General features: G+C 49.5%; 3 protein-coding genes across 4 annotated transcripts; all 3 read left to right on the forward strand.

Moving 5' to 3' along the window:
• Window positions 1–1175: 1175 nt before the first annotated feature.
• Window positions 1176–7553, forward strand: LOC119354610. The gene is made up of 4 exons (XM_037621339.1): window positions 1176–1410; window positions 3829–3902; window positions 3997–6831; window positions 7127–7553. The coding sequence occupies exons 1-3, from the start codon at window positions 1176–1178 to the stop codon at window positions 6379–6381; spliced, it is 2694 nt and encodes an 897-aa protein (XP_037477236.1). The 3' UTR covers window positions 6382–6831; window positions 7127–7553.
• A 1505-nt stretch (window positions 7554–9058) lies between these two features.
• Window positions 9059–11586, forward strand: LOC119354619 (40S ribosomal protein S15-like). Its single transcript, XM_037621346.1, has 4 exons — window positions 9059–9112; window positions 9399–9565; window positions 9695–9752; window positions 10991–11586. The coding sequence occupies exons 1-4, from the start codon at window positions 9059–9061 to the stop codon at window positions 11237–11239; spliced, it is 528 nt and encodes a 175-aa protein (XP_037477243.1). The 3' UTR covers window positions 11240–11586.
• Window positions 11587–11775: 189 nt separating this feature from the next.
• LOC119286097 (photosystem II reaction center W protein, chloroplastic-like) lies at window positions 11776–12735 on the forward strand. Of its 2 annotated transcripts, XR_005140270.1 has the most exons (3): window positions 11776–11912; window positions 12008–12430; window positions 12567–12735. XR_005140270.1 is itself a non-coding variant. In XM_037565436.1 (2 exons), exons 1-2 carry the CDS (start codon window positions 11852–11854, stop codon window positions 12334–12336), a joined length of 390 nt encoding a protein of 129 aa, XP_037421333.1. In that variant the 5' UTR covers window positions 11776–11851; the 3' UTR covers window positions 12337–12545. The 2 variants fall into 2 exon arrangements, 1 of the variants encoding a protein (XP_037421333.1); XM_037565436.1 differs by lacking the exon at window positions 12567–12735 and having other exon boundaries at window positions 12008–12545.
• Window positions 12736–18158: the final 5423 nt, after the last annotated feature.

The following is an 18158-nucleotide window of genomic DNA, read 5'->3' on the forward strand; positions in this document are numbered from 1 at the left end:
AATCGAGGGGAGAGGGGTGGTGAGGTGTGTGAGACCTTTGGCACGGTCTGATTCCCCTTTCGTCCACTCCTTCGCTTGGCTCGCTCACTTCACCCGCGATGCGATGCCATGCGCGTTGGGCGGCGAGCAGGGGAAAATAACCAACCGAAAAGGGCAGGATGACCGACGGGGATGGTTCCGTGCGGGCGGGCGGGCGGGCGGGCGAGCTCGCTTTGTGGACCTGCGCGCGGTCGGTCGGCCCGGTGAGGTCACGCGGTGCACGGCCCGGATCGGGTGTCAGCCGTGCCCGTTGCGTTGAGTGAGCCCCTCGCCCCTCTCCCTCAGAGAAAAGAGTGAGCCTCTCTCTCTCTCTGTCTGAGTGTTGACAGTGGTTTCGTTTCTTTTTGGGAAAGGCTTTTCTCCTTTCGGTTTTCAACATCTTCATGGTTTTATGCTCAAAAGATGAAGGTCGGTGACGACTATGTTATCTTTTCTTCTATTTGCACGCATGTGTTTGCGACTTTGCGGCCCTATGGTGACTCTCCCGTGTCCACTTGATGCGCCTTCGACGTTTCTTTCGCGCGGAGATATTCGACGACTAGTTGCTTCGTGTCATCTTCTCTTCTTAATAGGTGTTGGGTAAGGCCGCTTCTTAGAGCAATGACACTCCTCGGCCGCCAGGCGTGTCATCGAGCCTGTTTCCACAAGTGTGTGGCTATGTGTGATGGGTTTTGTTAGTTCCTTCGTCTACGTGTTGTCATTGCCTTTATCTCGTATCCTTCTACGTTTGCTTTTCTTGTCCTTCTTTCTCTTTTCCTTCACTGCTGCCACCTTATGCTTCACTGAGTTCGTCCCTTGCTTCAGCCCGCTGGAGGTGCTCTTTTAGCTCATCCCTGCTATCCGGTTGTGCCTTCCTGCTTAGTTTGCCTGTCGGTCTGGCCTTCGTCCTTCCTGTTGGCTGAGGTTCTTTCTCTTTCCTTTCTCCGGTATCTTTTTTCTTGCCTAACTGTGGATGTGCGAGACGTGTGATCACAACGGCCCCTGAAAATCGTGGTTCGTTTTCCATCTCCAACCCAAATCCTGCTATGTACGTTTTTCATTTTTTTTTCCACCCCATTCACGGGGGGCAAGGGCAGTTAGGGTTCCGTCTCTAACCTCTCTGGTCGGCCCACTCTGGCGGCTTGTTTTGGCAAACCATGCCTCGCTCCATCTTCTCACCCGTCTTCCCCTGCCCCATCCTAGCCTCCTCTTATGTCCCATGCCTCGATCTCCTCCGCCCCGTCTTCCCCTGCCCCATCCTAGCCTCCTCTTATGTCCCATGCCTCGATCTCCTCCGCCCCGTCTTCCCCTGCCCCATCCTAGCCTCCTCTTATGTCCCATGCCTCGATCTCCTCCGCCCCGTCTTCCTCTCCTATGTCGCCGTCCCGAGTGGTAATTGCACCTCCGTGTGCCCATTCCCTTGGCCATGTGACCTCCCTCCTCTCTTGTCCCTCCTCCCTCTTTGGCCCCTCCCATCCTCTGTTGTGTCATATTCTTTCTTGCTTGTGAATGTTGCTTTCCTAACTATGCAATTTTTTTATGCAATGTGATTATCTGCTTTAAGTGCATGTTGTGTCTATGAATTATGGAGTGTATGATGTGGAATGGAGTTTGCTTGCAACGTGTTTGCGAAAATGCTTGTAGGAAAAAAGTGTCTTCTTCTATCTAATAATATATATGAATTGATCTTTAGAAGTTGGATTCGCCGATTACGCGTGACAATTTAACCATGCCCGTCAAACATCATGTGTGGTCAATCGTTGAATGCATGAAGTCGAGCACCCGACTAGAGAGCATTTTGTGCTTGTACGCGCATAGTGGTGGAAGCAACAACCATTTGTCTTGCCAAACTGCTATCTACTTTTTTTACGCGTAACTGTTATCTACTCCAAGCCAATCACACAAAAATTGCTTTGCTATGTTACTTTGTGACAGGGACGACAGTTCCTGTCTTTCTTGGCGCCAGCGAGAACGCGATCTCCATCCCTCTCTGTCCGCTGCTCCGGAGGCTGGTGGAGGGGGTGGGCTCCTGTTTTCTCTCCCTGTTGTTTCATTGATTTAGGGCTTCGGCTTCGTCTAGTAGCGCCAATTTGGCGAGGTTGGTGCCGCATCAAATAAGGTGACCTCAGTCTCTTCCTCACCACGGCAAAGTCCTCTGCGGCGACGCTGCTGAGTCGATGGTCTCGTTTGCTTGCCGTTCGTTCGGACCAGTAGGCCTTATGTTTCTTGTGTCTGACGGTTGTTGTCTCTCATGGTGGCGCTGACAAGTGGGACAGATTGGTGTTGGTATGACAAGTGGGACAGATTGGTGTTGGTACAAGATTGGTGGCTCGACGGCAGCAAATTTGACGTTCTTCCCCGACAACGGCCGAATGCGTTAGATCTGGATCCAGGTCGTCGCGGGGAACATCCTCGGTCGACACGCCACATCGTCGAGTGCAAGTTCTGCAAGTCCGGTATTTGGCTCACAATGCCTACAAGGCTATGGCGTTGGCCTGGATTTTGGTTTGCTGGTGCTCCGCATCTTCCCTCGATGTGCGTCTCAACGGCACTGGTGGTCAGCGGCCATTTCCGATTTGGTTGTTTGTAGGGACTCCAATAAACTTATTTGTAATCTTTTGTGTGGAGTTCTTTCTGCAATGTTTCCTAGACATATGTCATGACTCGGTCTTTCTGATAGTTTTCGCATGCATGTGTGCAATTGTACTTTGTTTTATTGATTAATATAAGGTTTTTTTTATCATTTATGCCACTATTTGTGTCCCACTACTCAGTTTTGTCATTAGAGTTACAACTGCTAAAAAATACCACCGTTCCGTTAGATGCGTGCTAAAGAATGCCATTGTATATCCAAAAAAATGTCATCATTCCATTACATGTTTGCTCAAAAATGTCACTAGACATCGTTATTGTCAGGTCAAACCCGTTGACCATGTTATATGATAAAAACACCCCTAGACCCACATGTCAGCTCTCTCTATCTCACATAATAAAGAGTGGGCCCCACTTGTCAGGAGTAAGAAAGCGAATAATTTTAGAGGAAAATAACGACGTTGTTGGGATCAAGTGGGCCCACACTTCATTGTAGTGAGATAGAGGAAGAGCTTACATGTTGGCACATAGGTATTTTGGTTAGTATAACATGATAAACGAGATTTGAGGTGACAATAATGGTGTCCAGTGGCATTTTTTAGCATGCGCCTAACAAAGAGATGGCATTTTCTTAGCAGTTAAAATACCTAGTGGCAAAAATGAGTAATGGGACATAACCAGTGGCATAAATGATAAAGGGTTTGTCTAGGACTCGGTCGACTGAGACTTAAGAAAGTCTCGATCGAGTAACGTCAGCGTAGTTGTTTTGTTGCAAGCAGCATGGTTAGATGCTAAAACGATTATGGAAAAATGTTGCGACAGTTTTGCAATCAATGACAATTGATGCTGCAACCGGTGTGATTAAAATGCTACAGTCGTCAATAATGGATGTTACAACTGGTGAGACGATGAGGGACAACATGCTACAACTAACAAGACGGATGTTGCAAAACAGTAGAAAAAAAGTTGCAAATGTTGAACAAAATGTTGCATGGTCAACTGAGACTTGGTTAAATTTCGGTCGACTGACTTTTAGCAAGCCCGAATGATAAAGCCCTTAATAATCCGTGCGATTCAAAAAAAAAAACTGCTATCTACTCACCAGAGAGTATCTATAACATATGAATTGAATTATGATCATCTTGTCACAAAAAAATATGATCGCCTTGTTACACAAAAATGCTAAATATGACTGAGTTCATGGTACTTTGCGTTTAGATCAGTATCTTTCTGACAAGACCTCGGCAACTATCATCTTGTATGTGGTAGAGATGCCCACGTCCGCCGGAATCGTGGAACGGCGGCGAGAGAGACACATCAGCAACCTTCTCTTTCCAACTAAAAACGCGTCTAGTTCCGATCACCGCGACGTGACACTCACTGAAGCGAACTGCCCAACTACAACGGCGTCGCACTCGCAACGGGCGGGCAGCGTGCGTTCCTGCTCGCTCGGAGCTAAACCCGATCACGCGGCGCGGCGGCGCCGGCTGCCGGGCGGTCGAGCACGCCGGCGTGGGCGAGCAGCGCCCACAGCTGCGTCATGAACTCGCCGCCGGCGCCGAGCACCTCGGCGTGGATGTCCACGTTGTCCGACGGCGCGAGGAACAGCAGGAGCTCCGCCCAGAACTCGGCCAGCACCGCCCACCGCCGCCTGTCGTCCTCGCCCACGGCCGCCCCGAGCTGCCCGCCCAGCAGCGCCGCCTTCTCCACGATGGTGCTGCTCCCCGCCCTCTCCTCCGCGCCGCCGCCGGCCTCCACGCCCTCCATGTACTTCTGCTCGTCGGCCTCGATCTTGTGCAGCCTCGCGAGGATGTCGTCCTTGTTCTTGCAGCCGGCGAGGTGGCACCGCGTCTGCCGCACCACCGTGTCGAAGATCTGCTCCGCGTTGTAGCTCGGGTCCGGCAGCATCTCCGGCACGAACGACACCAGGTACGCGCAGTAGTTGGACAGCTTCGTCGCCACCAGCCGGTGCTCGTCGGTGCGGTCGTCGTCGCCGCGTTGGCCGCCGCGGCGACGCCTGTCCCAGTCGCAGCGCGTGGTGGCGATGTGCCACACCAGGATCTGGTCGGTGGCCTTGGAGAACTCGCACGCCCACGCCAGCCGCGGAAGCAGGCCGTGCCTCCGCAATGCTGTGACGCCATTGGTGAGGTGTCCCCGGCTCGTCTTGAGCGAGACGAGCACGGCGCGCCGGACCGGCGGCGGCAGCTCCTTCCTCTGCTCCCGCTTCTGCCCCTGCCGCCGCGGCTCCACCAGGAAGAGCGTCAGCCACGACAGCAGGTTGAGCGGGCGGTGCGCGAAGCGCTTGAGCAGCACGTACTCCCCGATCTTGTCCTCCCAGTACCTCGCGTCCGGTGGCGCGAGGCTCTCCTTCCACCAGAGGTGCCCGCCGCGCCGCTTCTTCTGCCAGGGCTGGCCGTCGCGCACGCAGCGGTACACCGTCTTGATGTACCTCCAGTTGTTGGAGAAGGCCGCCAGCGCCTGGCACATCTCGAGCGCCGCGGTGATCACGATCACCACCACCGTGACGGAGCGGTCGAGGTCCTTGACGCCGATCCGGAGGCGGCGGTAGTCGGGGCCGAGCGTGCCGAAGAAGGCCGTCCACATGGTGAGCGCCAGCACGACGACGGCGATGCAGATGTACGTCCTGACGCCCACCAGCACGATGTTCCGGGTGTAGAAGAAGTCGTAGAGGAAGGCCAGCTCCGCCTCGACGACCCGGAACGCGGCGTCGGGGCCGGTGGCGATGTCCCGGTGGTGGTTGTGGTGGTGCGATTGCGGGTGCTGCTGGTGGATGAGGCCGTCCAGGACGAGGCTCAGTGCCTTGGCCGAGCCAGCCTCCGCCGGGACGTAGCCATAGAAGCGGCGCTTGAGCAGCTTGAAGAGCGCGAAGGCGAGGCAGAAGTCCTTGGCCATGTCCTTCTCGACGTCGCTGTACCCCTGCACGTCGATCCATCGGTAGACCTGGTCGATGGTGACGACGGACTTGCAGGTGCTCTGCACCAGGATCTCCTCCCGGGACAGGCGGCCGAACTCGTGGTTGAGCTCCATGGTGTCCTCGCCGTGGAAGAGGTACTTGTACCCGGCCATGGTCCCGGGGTCGGGCGGCCGCTGGTCGGCGGCGGTGGCGGCGAGGGACTCCTCGACGTCCATGTACTCGGCGACGACCTTGACGGAGCGGTCGGGGAGGCTGGCCTTGATCATCTCGACGATCTTGGCGGCGGTCTTGAGCACGTTGAGGCTCCAGAAGGCCCAGATGGCGGCGCGGTAGCTGGCGTTGGTGCCGGTGGCGTTGAGGACGAGCCAGAGCACGAGCGCCGTCTGGAGGACGTGCTGCAGCAGCAGCTTCTTGCGCTGGTCGACGTCGCGGCGGCTGTGCACGGGCGCCGCGTACGCGCTGGCCTGGATGAGCAGCAGCGCCGCCGCCCACAGCACGAAGGTCTCGCCGTGGAAGGGCCCGTCCTGGATGATGCCGACGGCGTAGGTGACGACGACGTAGGAGAGCGAGTAGGCCATCCACATGACGCCGCGGAGGAGCCGGTCGCTGCTCCGGCGCCGGGTGGAGCCGTAGAGCACCAGCGCCGCCAGCACCATCGCGCTCAGCAGCACCACCACCTCCAGCCGCAGCAGCCGGCTCTCGATCGTGCCCAGGTCCTCGAAGATGCGGACGCCCATGGCCGCCCTGCCGACCACCTCCGTGTACGACGGCCGGAGCCTGTAGCTAAGCTTCACCGGACTCACTCAGTGGCTGGCCGGCCGGCGATCTTGCGGTGAAATCGGTGTTATCTGGAAGGGTGTCAGTAATGCATGCCTACGGTGGACCGATGATCTGACGTGATGATCCGATGCACGGCGAGGATGAATTGGCACTGAGATGAGATGAGGAGGAGAAAGGAATGGGATCGATGAAATGTGTGCGTGTGAAGCATCGTTTTGGGGCATGCAGTGGGCGGTGGCACTGGGTGCAAGGCAAGAATACTTGCGAGGCTGAGATTTCACACGACATCTTTGCCAGAGAGAGCTTTCTTTTTATCAGGGCCGGGTTGGCAACATGAAGCAAAGGATAGATTGCCTACGGCTAGGGGTAACGTGAACCTATGTGCAACGGGGGTGACAGAGCAGAAATGCACGAGTACTGAGCAGAGCAAATGTAACTTCAGGATTGGAAGCCTACCTGCAGGTTTCTTTGGGCGAAAAGAGGCCCTGAAGAAGCGATAGAAAAAGGTTGGTTCCAAACGTAGGCCATCAGTTTTCATTCCACGGTCACTATTAATTCAAAAAATCTGGTAATATATAATTTGAAGCTAATATTGTAGTTATGTCTCGATGCTATATTCATGAGATCATACATTAAGATTGGTGTAAAATTTTATTTTTTCTTTCTTACATGGTATGTACTGGCTGAGACCTAGCCACACCCATATGCATAAGTGTGATTGCGCGTTATTGAATACCAGATCTCTTATCAAAGTTGAACAGTTTTCTAAATTTCAAACATTTGTTTTCATTTTTGCTTCAGGCCGTTTTTGCTTGGAGGTTCCGGAAGCGACGCCAACCGGTCTTCAGCACCCAACAGCTCTCAACTCCAGCGGAATCCTCTCAGCTTCACCGCCCCATGCACCGAAACCCCGGGGTTCATGATCCCTAGAGCCAGTCCCTCGAACTTCGCCGCACCAACAACGACCCCGCCGATCGTTGCACATGAGGCACTGCGACTACTCAGCACACCCTTGCCGGGGGATGACCCCACAATCAGAGCCATGTAGGCCATTAGGCAGGCCACCGTGCCCGCCCATCTGCAGCTATATAAGGACAAAGAGCAGGTCGCCGCACAACAAGCCTGGTGAAGAGAAACCATGGTTAATGAATAATGTTGGCAATCTCGATGTTGATACACCTTAAACATATCAATATTTTTTATATAATTCATGCTACATTGCTATCAATTATAAACACAGTGTAGATACTTTCATTGATTTTAATTGTACTAACATACTAATCCAGGCCAGTTCCTGTTTTCTGGTGTTTCTGTATTTTCAGGAAAACACCTAGAAAAGTACCAAAAAATCCACAAAAAATATATTACGAAGATATGCATCAAGAGACAGCCAAGGGTCTGGGCCCCACATCTGGAGTTGCCGAGGGGCTCTAGGCGTCCCCAGGCCCAGGACGTCTGGGGGTGTCTAGAGGCTACATGAAGCTTCTAGAGCTCTTCTTTTACTGCAGGCTTTTCCCATAAGTTTCTAGACTGTCATAAAAATTGCAAAATTTCCGAAGTTACGGATCTTCGGCAATGTTAAAAGCGGTGACAGGGCTCAGATTTTTAGCACCCACAAGCAAACTCCCCTCGAAATTCAGATCCCATCTGGGGGGAGGTTCTCATCTCCAAATCACCATAGCCACAAAAACCAGAGGAGAAAAACACCCCTCTAACCAGAGGAGAAGTCCAAGGAAGGAGAAGAAGGGACCCCCTTCCCCCTCTCCTCTAGTGGCGCTGGAATGTTGTCCGGGACATCTTCGCCATCTCCATCACCATCACCAACAATTTTCTTCATCATCCTCTCATGGTGATGTGTGAGTAAACTCCTTGGGGCCTAGGGATTGCAGTAGTAGCTATGTGTCAAGCATCTCTCTTGCTTGATTTTATGATTTGCCCACCATGATTATGATCGTGGGCATGATGATTAGTTGAATTGTACGATGTTCCTCTTGTAATAAGTACCTTTATGGATCAAATCTTATTCATGTTATATTCTTGAACTTAAGGAGTTAATGAGATTATGTGATTCGTATCTAGTAATTAGACAAAGATTGAACGATGTAGATTATGAGGTACTCCCTCCATCTCACAATGCAAGACGTCTTTGCAAGCTGGGACAGAGGGAGTAACTTTTAAGTATAGTTTTGGGGATGCCTGATATGACATTGGGGCATGTACTACAGATTTAGAGCGACAAACTTAAAGGTATACCTAGCCATACGTACACTAACTATTTTGGAATTGATCCAACAAAAAAGAACTTTATGAGGTTGTACCATGCATTTTAATGAAGTTATCATGTTGAGAGTTGAGACTAGTGAAATATGACTCTAGGCCTTGTTTCCAAGCATTGTAGAGCTTTTTTAGTCATGTTTCCATCTTGTTACCTTGTTGTCTTTAATTGTTCAGAAAATAAAGAAAAATGTTTGCATCATCCATATTATGCCAAGTATCGATTGCAATAGTTGCAACACCGGTGCTGTCGCGATAGCACGGCGAGGCTTTGCAACGTGTGCGGCGGCAACACACTTTGTCTGGATAGGCTACCCGAGTAGAAGGAGATTTTGTTGTGACTGCAATAGAGGCCTTGTTGCAAGAGCTGACATTCTTGGAGTGAGATCGGTTATTCAACGCTCTGGGGCAAGGGATACTTTTAAATTATCATCCGGCCGACGCGTAGCGTTGCCCTAAATGAGAATAAGCTACTTCACCAGTCTAATAAATGCTCGACTCATCAACAAAAAAGTAAATAGAAATATCCTAAAAAATAGAAATAAATGTCCTAACTATATTACCACGGCCACGGACAAACATACCCCATTTTCGCCAAAGCCCTAGCGCCGCCTCCTCCGCTGCTCCCCCGACAGCCGTGCCTCGCCACCTCCACTCCTCCTCCCCCAACCAGCCGCAGCCAGCCATGGTGAGCTCCGCCCTCCGCCCTCCGCCCTCCTCGCCCCTCCCCCAAACCAACCCTCCCGCATTTCCCGATCGCCGGTCCGTCTAACCCGTGCGCCGCGTAATCGCGTTGCAGGCGAACGTCGCCGCGGGGAGGAAGGTGGCCGCCGCTGCCGCCGCCGCCGGGCAGCCGAATAAGAGGACGTTCCGCAAGTTCACTTACCGCGGCGTGGACCTCGACGCGCTCCTCGACATGTCCACCGACGACCTCGTCCAGCTCCTCCCCGCCCGCGGCCGCAGAAGGTACACCCCCGTCCCCCCAGCGGCGTGCGTCGAGAGTGGAATCTCTCGAAGTTGAAGGGAAGGGAAGGGAAGAGTGAACTGCTGGCTCGTTTGTCTGAAAGAAAGTGCGGTGCTTTGGTGTTGCTGCAGGTTCCAGAGGGGGCTGAAGCGGAGGCCCTTGGCGCTCATCAGGAAGCTGCGCAAGGCGGTAATGGACACTCCTCCCTTGCCTCTCTGCTCCTGGGTGTGATGAACTGCCTGCTATTTATAACTGTCTCCGTGTTAGATAGTTGTGCCACTTGCCGGCGACAGCATGCCTGAATGTGTCTCCTTTCTTTTGGATGGACGTGCTGTTGACTGCATGTGATTTGTAACTCAGCAATTGGCATGTGTGCTTGGAGCCTAGCGTGGAATCGTCTGATCAATTACATTTTCCGGCCCAAATATTCGACTTTGATACTTTTTTTTTGCGGGGAATTCGATGTGCGTTCTTTCTGGCTGCAGCCTGTAGTGTCTGAAATGTCCATTTTGTTTGCTCACTGACACTATTATTGATGAGGATGTGTAGAAAAACATCGTGGCATGTTTACTGTTTGCGGCGCTAAGATGTTTGGCAACAACCAGAGCATTAAGTTGGGACTGTAGGTTGTTAATAAAATCTTTGAAATTATTTGCTTATATGTCACTTTTCTGATGCTTTGGCAACTCATTCTAGTTTTGATTTGCAGTTCAGGTTGTTGATTTAATATGTTTGGATATATCGTTGCAAAGACACTCACTTTTAGCAAAATGAATTGATCTTTTCTGGAGTACTGCAACTTCCAAATGTCAATTCTCACTTTTCTGTTTGAATGGGCTCAAATATTTTGCTCACTCTACAGAAGAATGAATATTTGTCTAGTGCACATACTGTATATTCTTGAGCTAGCATCTTCTGGTTTAGGATTTGTGGTTGTGGAAATATTGATGTTGGATAAATGGAAGTATCAAATATCAATGCATATCTATTGACCATCTTACAAGTGAATATCCTATTGGTTGGTCTTTTGACCACTATGACTCACTAGATGGCTGTATAGTAGTTCTGAACAGTGGTGGTAGTCTATTTTGCATCTTCTACTGGGATACATTTAATGTTCTCTAATTGCTATGACGAGTATCCATTTTGTTATTGTGGCAGGAAAGAAAAGAAAATGAATAACTAGAAATGTACTATGATATAAACTTCCAAGTATATGCTCTTTGATAGGTGTTGAACGACGTGATCTGTATTACTGTATATGTGTTGATTTGAGTGTTTTCATCATTTCCAAGTTTTTTGCGTGACACCAAGTTCTAACAGTTCACTGCTAATGCTGTTTTGATTTGAACCATCAATTATATTGCTTTATTGGTTCAAGCTCAAGCAACCGAAGCTCATTCCCTTTTCTCTGAAAAAATGTACAGAAAAGGGAGGCACCAGCCGGTGAGAAGCCAGCGCCTGTGAAGACTTATGTGCGCGACATGATCATCATACCAGAGATGATAGGCAGCCAAATTGCAGTGTACAATGGGAAATATTTCGTCATAAATGAGATCAAGCCCGAGATGATTGGGCACCACCTCGCCGAGTTCTCCATCAGCTACAAGCCCGTCAAGCACGGGAGGCCCGGCATCGGCGCCACCCACTCCTCGAGGTTCATTCCTCTCAAGTGAAAGGATCTCGCGGCCTGACTGCCCTCGGCCGACTCCATGTACCTCTTCCTGGAGTGAACGCCGTGTATGTCCGTTTTGTCTGTGGTGGAAGAGCTTCTAGTATATCTATCTAGTGGAAGCATGAGGTGGAACTTCTAGTATGTCTATCTTTCTAGTGGAGCTGTAGGAACCCATGTATGGAAAATTGGGGAGAAGAAAGCAGCATCTGTTATCTATCTGTGTGGCTGTAGCTAATGCCCACTTGGTTTGTCTCTCTGCATCCTCTGGTTCCTGGTGTGCCAGGTCCGTTGTCCATGCTGTGCACTTTGCAACCTTCTGATACTTATGGCACTTGTAGATGGTTTTGCTTTGATGATGTGTTGGATCTGTCGCCCACCATTCCAACCTCAACTCTGGTGGGGTTTGCATTGTTGGAATGTCGTTTCACCGTGCAAGCCTCTGGTTACTTTTCCGTTAGGTGCCTGTGGTGTCCAGTTGGCAAATGGCAATTGGACCCAAGAGGATAGGACATATACGGCGCTGGGATACCCAGAGAATTTGCTCACCTTCACTTCAGTTGGTTCCCCTGCTCTCACTTGCTGCATCTCCCCCGGAGCTCGGGTCAGGTCTACAATGGCAATGATCAGCCCTGCCGCCGCCACCGTCGTCGCCGCCAGGCCGGCCCAAGCTCTAGGTAGGCAACCTTGTCAATTGTCATCCTCTGTAAGAATGTCGACCATATGAAGTTTGTTAATGTTGAGACGCTGATGCTGGGGCGCTGGGCTGCAGGGCTCCCTCAGCTGAGGGTGACCAGGGCTGAGAAGCTGAGGTGCGCCTACTCCAAGGACGGCAAGGAGGAGGCGGCTGCGGCGACTCCGGCGGTCGTGAAAGGCGTGCCGCTGCTGGCCGCGGCGAGCGCAGCCATGACGGCGGCGTCCCCGGCGCTGGCGCTGGTGGACGAGCGGATGTCGACGGAGGGCACGGGGCTGAGCCTGGGGCTGAGCAACAACCTGCTGGGGTGGATCCTGCTGGGCGTGTTCGGCCTCATCTGGTCCCTCTACACCGTCTACTCCTCCACCCTCGACGACGACGACGAGTCCGGCGGCCTCTCCCTCTGAAGTCCCGCCACCACCACCATCTTCCTCTTCCTCCTGCCCGCCTGCCTCATCCTTGAAAGCTTTGCGTAATTACCGTCAGCCTAAGCATGGACGAATGCTGAGTTACTGATTACGTAGGAGAAATGTAAGATGCAGTATGTCAGTGTTAAACCGTTGCAGTTTTTAACTTGTTGTTTGGATCTTCAACGCAAATCTCGTTGCCAGTACTACGAAGCAAGTCCAGTTGAGAAAAGCATATCTACCATGTATGGGATATCCCATGCATGGTACAACCGTTCATCTAGTTGGATTTGGTTACATGCACATGCGTTCCCATTTTCTCCATCAATATTGACAACTTTTTCAATAGCTAGCTTTGTGACAGAGATTAATTACCCAGTACCCACCCATGTCTTTTCATATAGTTTCCAAGTTTGCATCCATTTTATCTTTCCAACTTTTCCAATAGTCTAGTTTATAAACGTTTTGAATATTTGTGTAAAAATCTATGTAACAAAGTGATGTAGTCTAGAACACGAAGAAACCTACTATAACTTGATAAGAACATATGTTGAATATAAACTCGTAATATTATGTTTGAAACAAATTTACCAAGTGCTACCAAGTTGCCTGTGCATCAATTTGAAATCTCTAGGTATTTCAATACATTATGTACAATCTGTTAGGCAAATGTCTATGATTTTTGGTTGTTTCATTAAGTTAAATCATGTTTGAAAATTCAAATTTTATTATAATATATTCGACATTGGTCTCGTTTCATAGCTCTCATCCCTAGGAACACAAATATACAAAGAGATCGGAAAACACACTTTTGAATCAAAGATAAACAAACATGAAAATCAAATGAAAAAGAATCAAGTGGATAAGTAGAAACAGAGAGAAGCCGAATTGATTGTACTGTGTATAGTACACAACCACAGTGCATGTGTGAGCATGCATGCATGGGATATCCCGTGCATGGTAGAAAATCCGTTCTCAAGTCCAGTTGTGTTAATTCATCCATGGCCCACACAAGCCTTGGGGCTCGAAGTAAGATCTAACACGTCCCTTGATTTTTATCCCTCCGTGAAGAAATATAAAAGTGTTTAGATCACTCTACCCTCCTATATTTCTTTAGGAGGGAGTAGTATATACAAATGCATGTACACAGACGTTGGCACTTAAATTCAAGGAACAAACAGGCCTTGTGTATAGTTACCCACTTGTACACGTCCCAAAATGGTAACTCACTTCTGAAACTAGGTGGTAACTTTAAAACTCGGAAAAATTGAAGAGAACAATCAAAAGTGGGATATAGTTTCAAACTGAAAATTAATTAGGATTGCTAACTCTCAGTTGACTAAGATTTAATGAAGTCTCAGTCGATGCTATATTCGTGAGATCTTGCATGAAGATTCGTGTAAAATTTCTTTTAAATTGTTTTTTACTTCTTTTTATATGTTCTATTACTTGACTCTTGGTCGACTGAGATTATACCTGGCCATCCCTCGGGCTGGGCCGGGCTTCTGGCCGGGCCTGACCAAGCCCGAGGCAGAAAACCTAGGCCCGAGCTCAGCCCGACCTGGCCGTCGTGCCTACTTTTTTAGGCCCAAGCCTGACCCGTCAGAGGAAAAGCCCGCCGGTCCTCGGGCCAGGCCCCTTCCCTAAAACGTGAAATACCAAAGCACAGGCCTGGCCCGACGTGTGCTTCGGGCTCAAAACTCAGGCCCAGGCCCGGCCCGGTGTGTGCCTCGGGCCGGGCCGGGTCAGGCGAGGCGGACCGAGTATCCTGTGGCCAGGTATAACTGAGATCTAGACATGCACAAAAAGTAATCGTTGATTGGGTGGATAACTTACATGTTAATGGTGGGTAGCTTTTGGGTAAAAAAAAGTATCGTCAAAACATTTTAATATAGGATCTAATTTTGAAAATCTTGACGTGACTAGTCCAACGGTAAAAACGGATCATAAATCGGATAAGCGTTTTGAGATACAGAACATTTTGAATTTTTGAATTTCGCATTTACTATAGGATGATGTCAGCCATTTTATCATTTAGTGCATGCATTCAAACTAGTGGCGGCAGGAATGTGAGAACTTGTTTTTCGAGCGTGCGAGTGGGAGTTAGGGGTTAAGACAAAATTTGTCCCAACCACCGTTGTGTTCATAGTCTCTGTCCATTGTCCGTTCTGTTAACCCAAACGGGAAAAAGCAACAAAATCCGTATCCGTTTGGGTCGGCCGGTTAGAGTTGCCCTAACATCCTATGGTTATGTCAAATTTAGGGCATCCTATGGCTACTCGCATCCTTATTTTAAGAGTTTCTGGCACGAAATAAAAATATAAAAATGAACAACAAACATGCAGAAACAACAAAACTGAAAGGTTTGAACATCCATTAAGTGCCAAAAGCAAAACTTGACCATTTATTAAGAGAATAGAAAGAAAACAAATAAAAACAAAAATAATAAATCCCAAACTTTCGGATTTTAAGTATGACAACCTGAACATGAAATACCCAAGCCCAGGTCTGGCCCGACGTGTGCTTCGGGCTCAAAACTCAGGCCTAGGTCCCGCCCGGCGTGTGCCTCGGGCCGGGTCGGGCGAGGCGGACCGAGTATCCCGTGGCCAGATATAACTGAGATCTAGCCACGCATAAAAAGTAATTGATTGGGTGGACAATTTACATGTTAATGGTGGGTAGCTTTTGGGTAAACAAAGTATCGTCGAAACATTTTAATATAGGATCTAATTTCAAAAAAACTTGCAACAGTGAAAACAGATCATAAATCGAATAAATGTTTTGAGCTACAAAACATTTTGAATTTTTGAATTTCGCATTTACTATAAGATGACGTCAGCAATTTTATCATTTAGTGCATGCATTCAAACTAGTGGCAGGATTGTGAGAACTTGTTTTTCGAGCGTGCAAGTGGGAGTCAGTGGTTAAGACAAAATTTATCCTAACCACCGTTGCGTTCATAGTCCCTGCCCGGACATAGTCCCTGTCCGTTGTCCGTTCTGTTAACCCAAACGGAAAAAAACAGACAAAATCAATATCCATTTGGGTGGGCCGGTTAGAGTAGCCCCAACATTTTATGGTTACGTCAAATTCACGGCATCCTATGGCTACTCACGTCCTTATTTTAGGAGTTTTTAGCATGAAATAAAAATATAAAAATGAACAGCAAACATGCAGAAACAGCAAAACCGAAAGGTTTGAACATCCATTAAGTGCCGAAAGCAAAACTTGACCATTCATTCAAACTTGACCATTAATCCCGTGCTTTCCCTCCGTGCCTTCTTGTCCGTAAGTGTAGGATTTTCGTTAATTTACTCGATCCAGATGCAAATTAATTATCGCGTATGAACCTAGCGATCTGATCGCCCCCATTCTTTACGTCTCTCCATGTATGTGTACCTACGGCAAGAAGACGAAGTTGACTCGGGCCTCTGGGATCGATGGAGAGCTCCGGAAGGCGTGTGCGGTGTCTATACGTTGTTAGAGATCGAGCAAGTACAGCAATAATAGTGGGTTATAAGATTGTTTTCGATTCGTAGCACTTTTGATAATGTAGAGGAGAGAGGCAATGAGAAAAAAAGAGGTGGACTCTTATTCATGAGTGTCCTTATGTGAAAAAGATAAAGGAGAGAAAAGAGAAAGATGAATAACCTATATTTTTGAAAAAACTTTCAATCTATTAATCTTGAACAACGACAGTGCAACGGATAGTAGAAATAATAAAGATTACATCCAGGTCTGTAGACCACCTATCGATGACGACAAACACTGAAGCGAGCCGATGTCATCGCCCCTCCCTTGCCGAAGCCAGACAAAACTTGTTGTAATAGACAAATGAGAAGTTGTCATGCTAAGGCCCCATAGGACAAGCGCACTAGAACAACAACCGGTGTCGTTGAAGAGTAGCGTAGATCGGAATGATCCAACCTGAAGACACACGAACGTAGACGAACTACGACAAGATCCGAGCAAATCCATCATGGACAGATCCGTATTATGGAGTAGTAGTGTTTGTTTGTTTCATTGTCGGTAAAAAATACCCATGTCATGAACCAACATCTCATCTTACAACTACTACAACAAAGTGTATGTAGTTTAATGAGAGGTGAAATATACTCTCTCGCTGCCAATATGGTACATATGAGATTTTTTCTAATGTCAAACTATGTAAACTTTGACCAAGTTTATTGCGAAAATTATCTATTTCTACTATGTTAAATGTACAACATATGAAAATATACTTCATGATGAATCCAATGTATTAATTTGGTATTATAGATGTTCATTTTTCATATAAACTTGGTCAAAGTTTTTATAGTTTGACTTTAAAAAAATCTCACATGCACTACATTTTGGCAAGGATGGATAATATACAAGGTATTTCTCATTGTTTTTTGAAGCTTGTGCAAAGATTATTGGTTCATGAAAATACAACCCCTCCTCTCCTCACTTATTCTATGCCATGACATAAAAAAATCCTATGTGGCAAAATCTACCGACAACTATCTTACAAGTATTGGAGACGCCATAAGTGCGATAAACAAACTCTACAACGACTTGGGTGTCCCGACCTTATGTCGAGTGGGTATTGCGTGGACTATTCTTTAGGGTAAATGGCAGCTGAGGGACCCCGACCCCCTCCTCCTTCCTCGCCCTAGCGTCGCCTCCCCCGGGGGCGGTTGGGGCGGCGTACCGGCCCTTCCCTCCGCCCCCTCCTCCTCCCTCTTCCCCCGCCGCCACCAGCGGGCGCCCCCGGATCTGGCCCAGGTGGTGTTGGCGGCGGCAGGACCTCCATTCCCCGTGCAACTCCTCTTCCGAGGCAGGGGGTGCCGACGGCAGCCCGGCGCCCTGGTGGTGGTGCCCGACGGCCAGCATGGTGGTGGCGCCTTCCTTGGGGGCTGGGCGTTGCGGGGTGGCTGGTGATGCGACCCTGGCCCAGATCTGGTCCCGTATGGCCCCATCTGGGCTCTAGCGGGCTAGCTCCGGCACGTCCTCGTTGCCTCCTGCGCAGTGTGGAGGGGAAGCTCGGACGAGGGGCAGCGACGCCGATGGCATGCTCTCTGCAGCGCACTGGCGGGAGCTTCACGGGCATTTCAGAGCCCGGCCGGGCCTGCTGGCTCACGGGCCTGGTTTGCTCCTGCTGGCGCGTCCGGTCCGATACCGTCGGTGACGGTGGAGGTCATGCCCTCCCGCAGGCCGACAATACTGCTGCCCCGAGTCCTGACTCTTTTTCTTCATGTGCAGGCCTCACCCCACGGTGCTGTTGTGAGACAACGTGGATGGCTTCATGATCGTGTTCGCGCAGGGTGGTGGCCGGTATGGTGGAGTGCTCCGGAGCACCCGGGGTGATGGTTGGGATCGGGTGAAATCCCTGTCGGCATGTCCGACACTGACGCAGTGGCGCCTGAGGGTGCTGCCGGACCTTCCTGGAGGGCGTCGGGGGCTACCCTTCCTCTCTCCTCGCCGCGTATCGGGAGAAACCCTTGAAAGCAGCGCCGTCATCGCCACGTTCCTTCTTGGAGGTGTTGTTTGGTACCAGCGCTTCAGAGTCTAGGAGGTTGGTTGGAAATCTCCAGTGGGCGCAGCGGTCGCGAGGCTTCTTCGTTTTTTGTTGATCTGCTGGTGTCGACATTTGTTCCTTTTGTATTTTCTCATTCCTTTCTTTTGGGCATGATTGTACTGCTTCCGATCCAGCACTTATCGATGATTGTATCGGTGTTGTTACTTTGTAATACAAAGCGGGGGAAAACCCTTTCTCGGTGACTTTATGTCAGGTGTACCGTCCAACTTACAAATCCAATGGAAAAATAAGGCTATAATGA

This window comes from Triticum dicoccoides, chromosome 1A (assembly GCF_002162155.2).
Source record: "Triticum dicoccoides isolate Atlit2015 ecotype Zavitan chromosome 1A, WEW_v2.0, whole genome shotgun sequence".
Lineage (NCBI taxonomy): Eukaryota > Viridiplantae > Streptophyta > Magnoliopsida > Poales > Poaceae > Triticum > Triticum dicoccoides.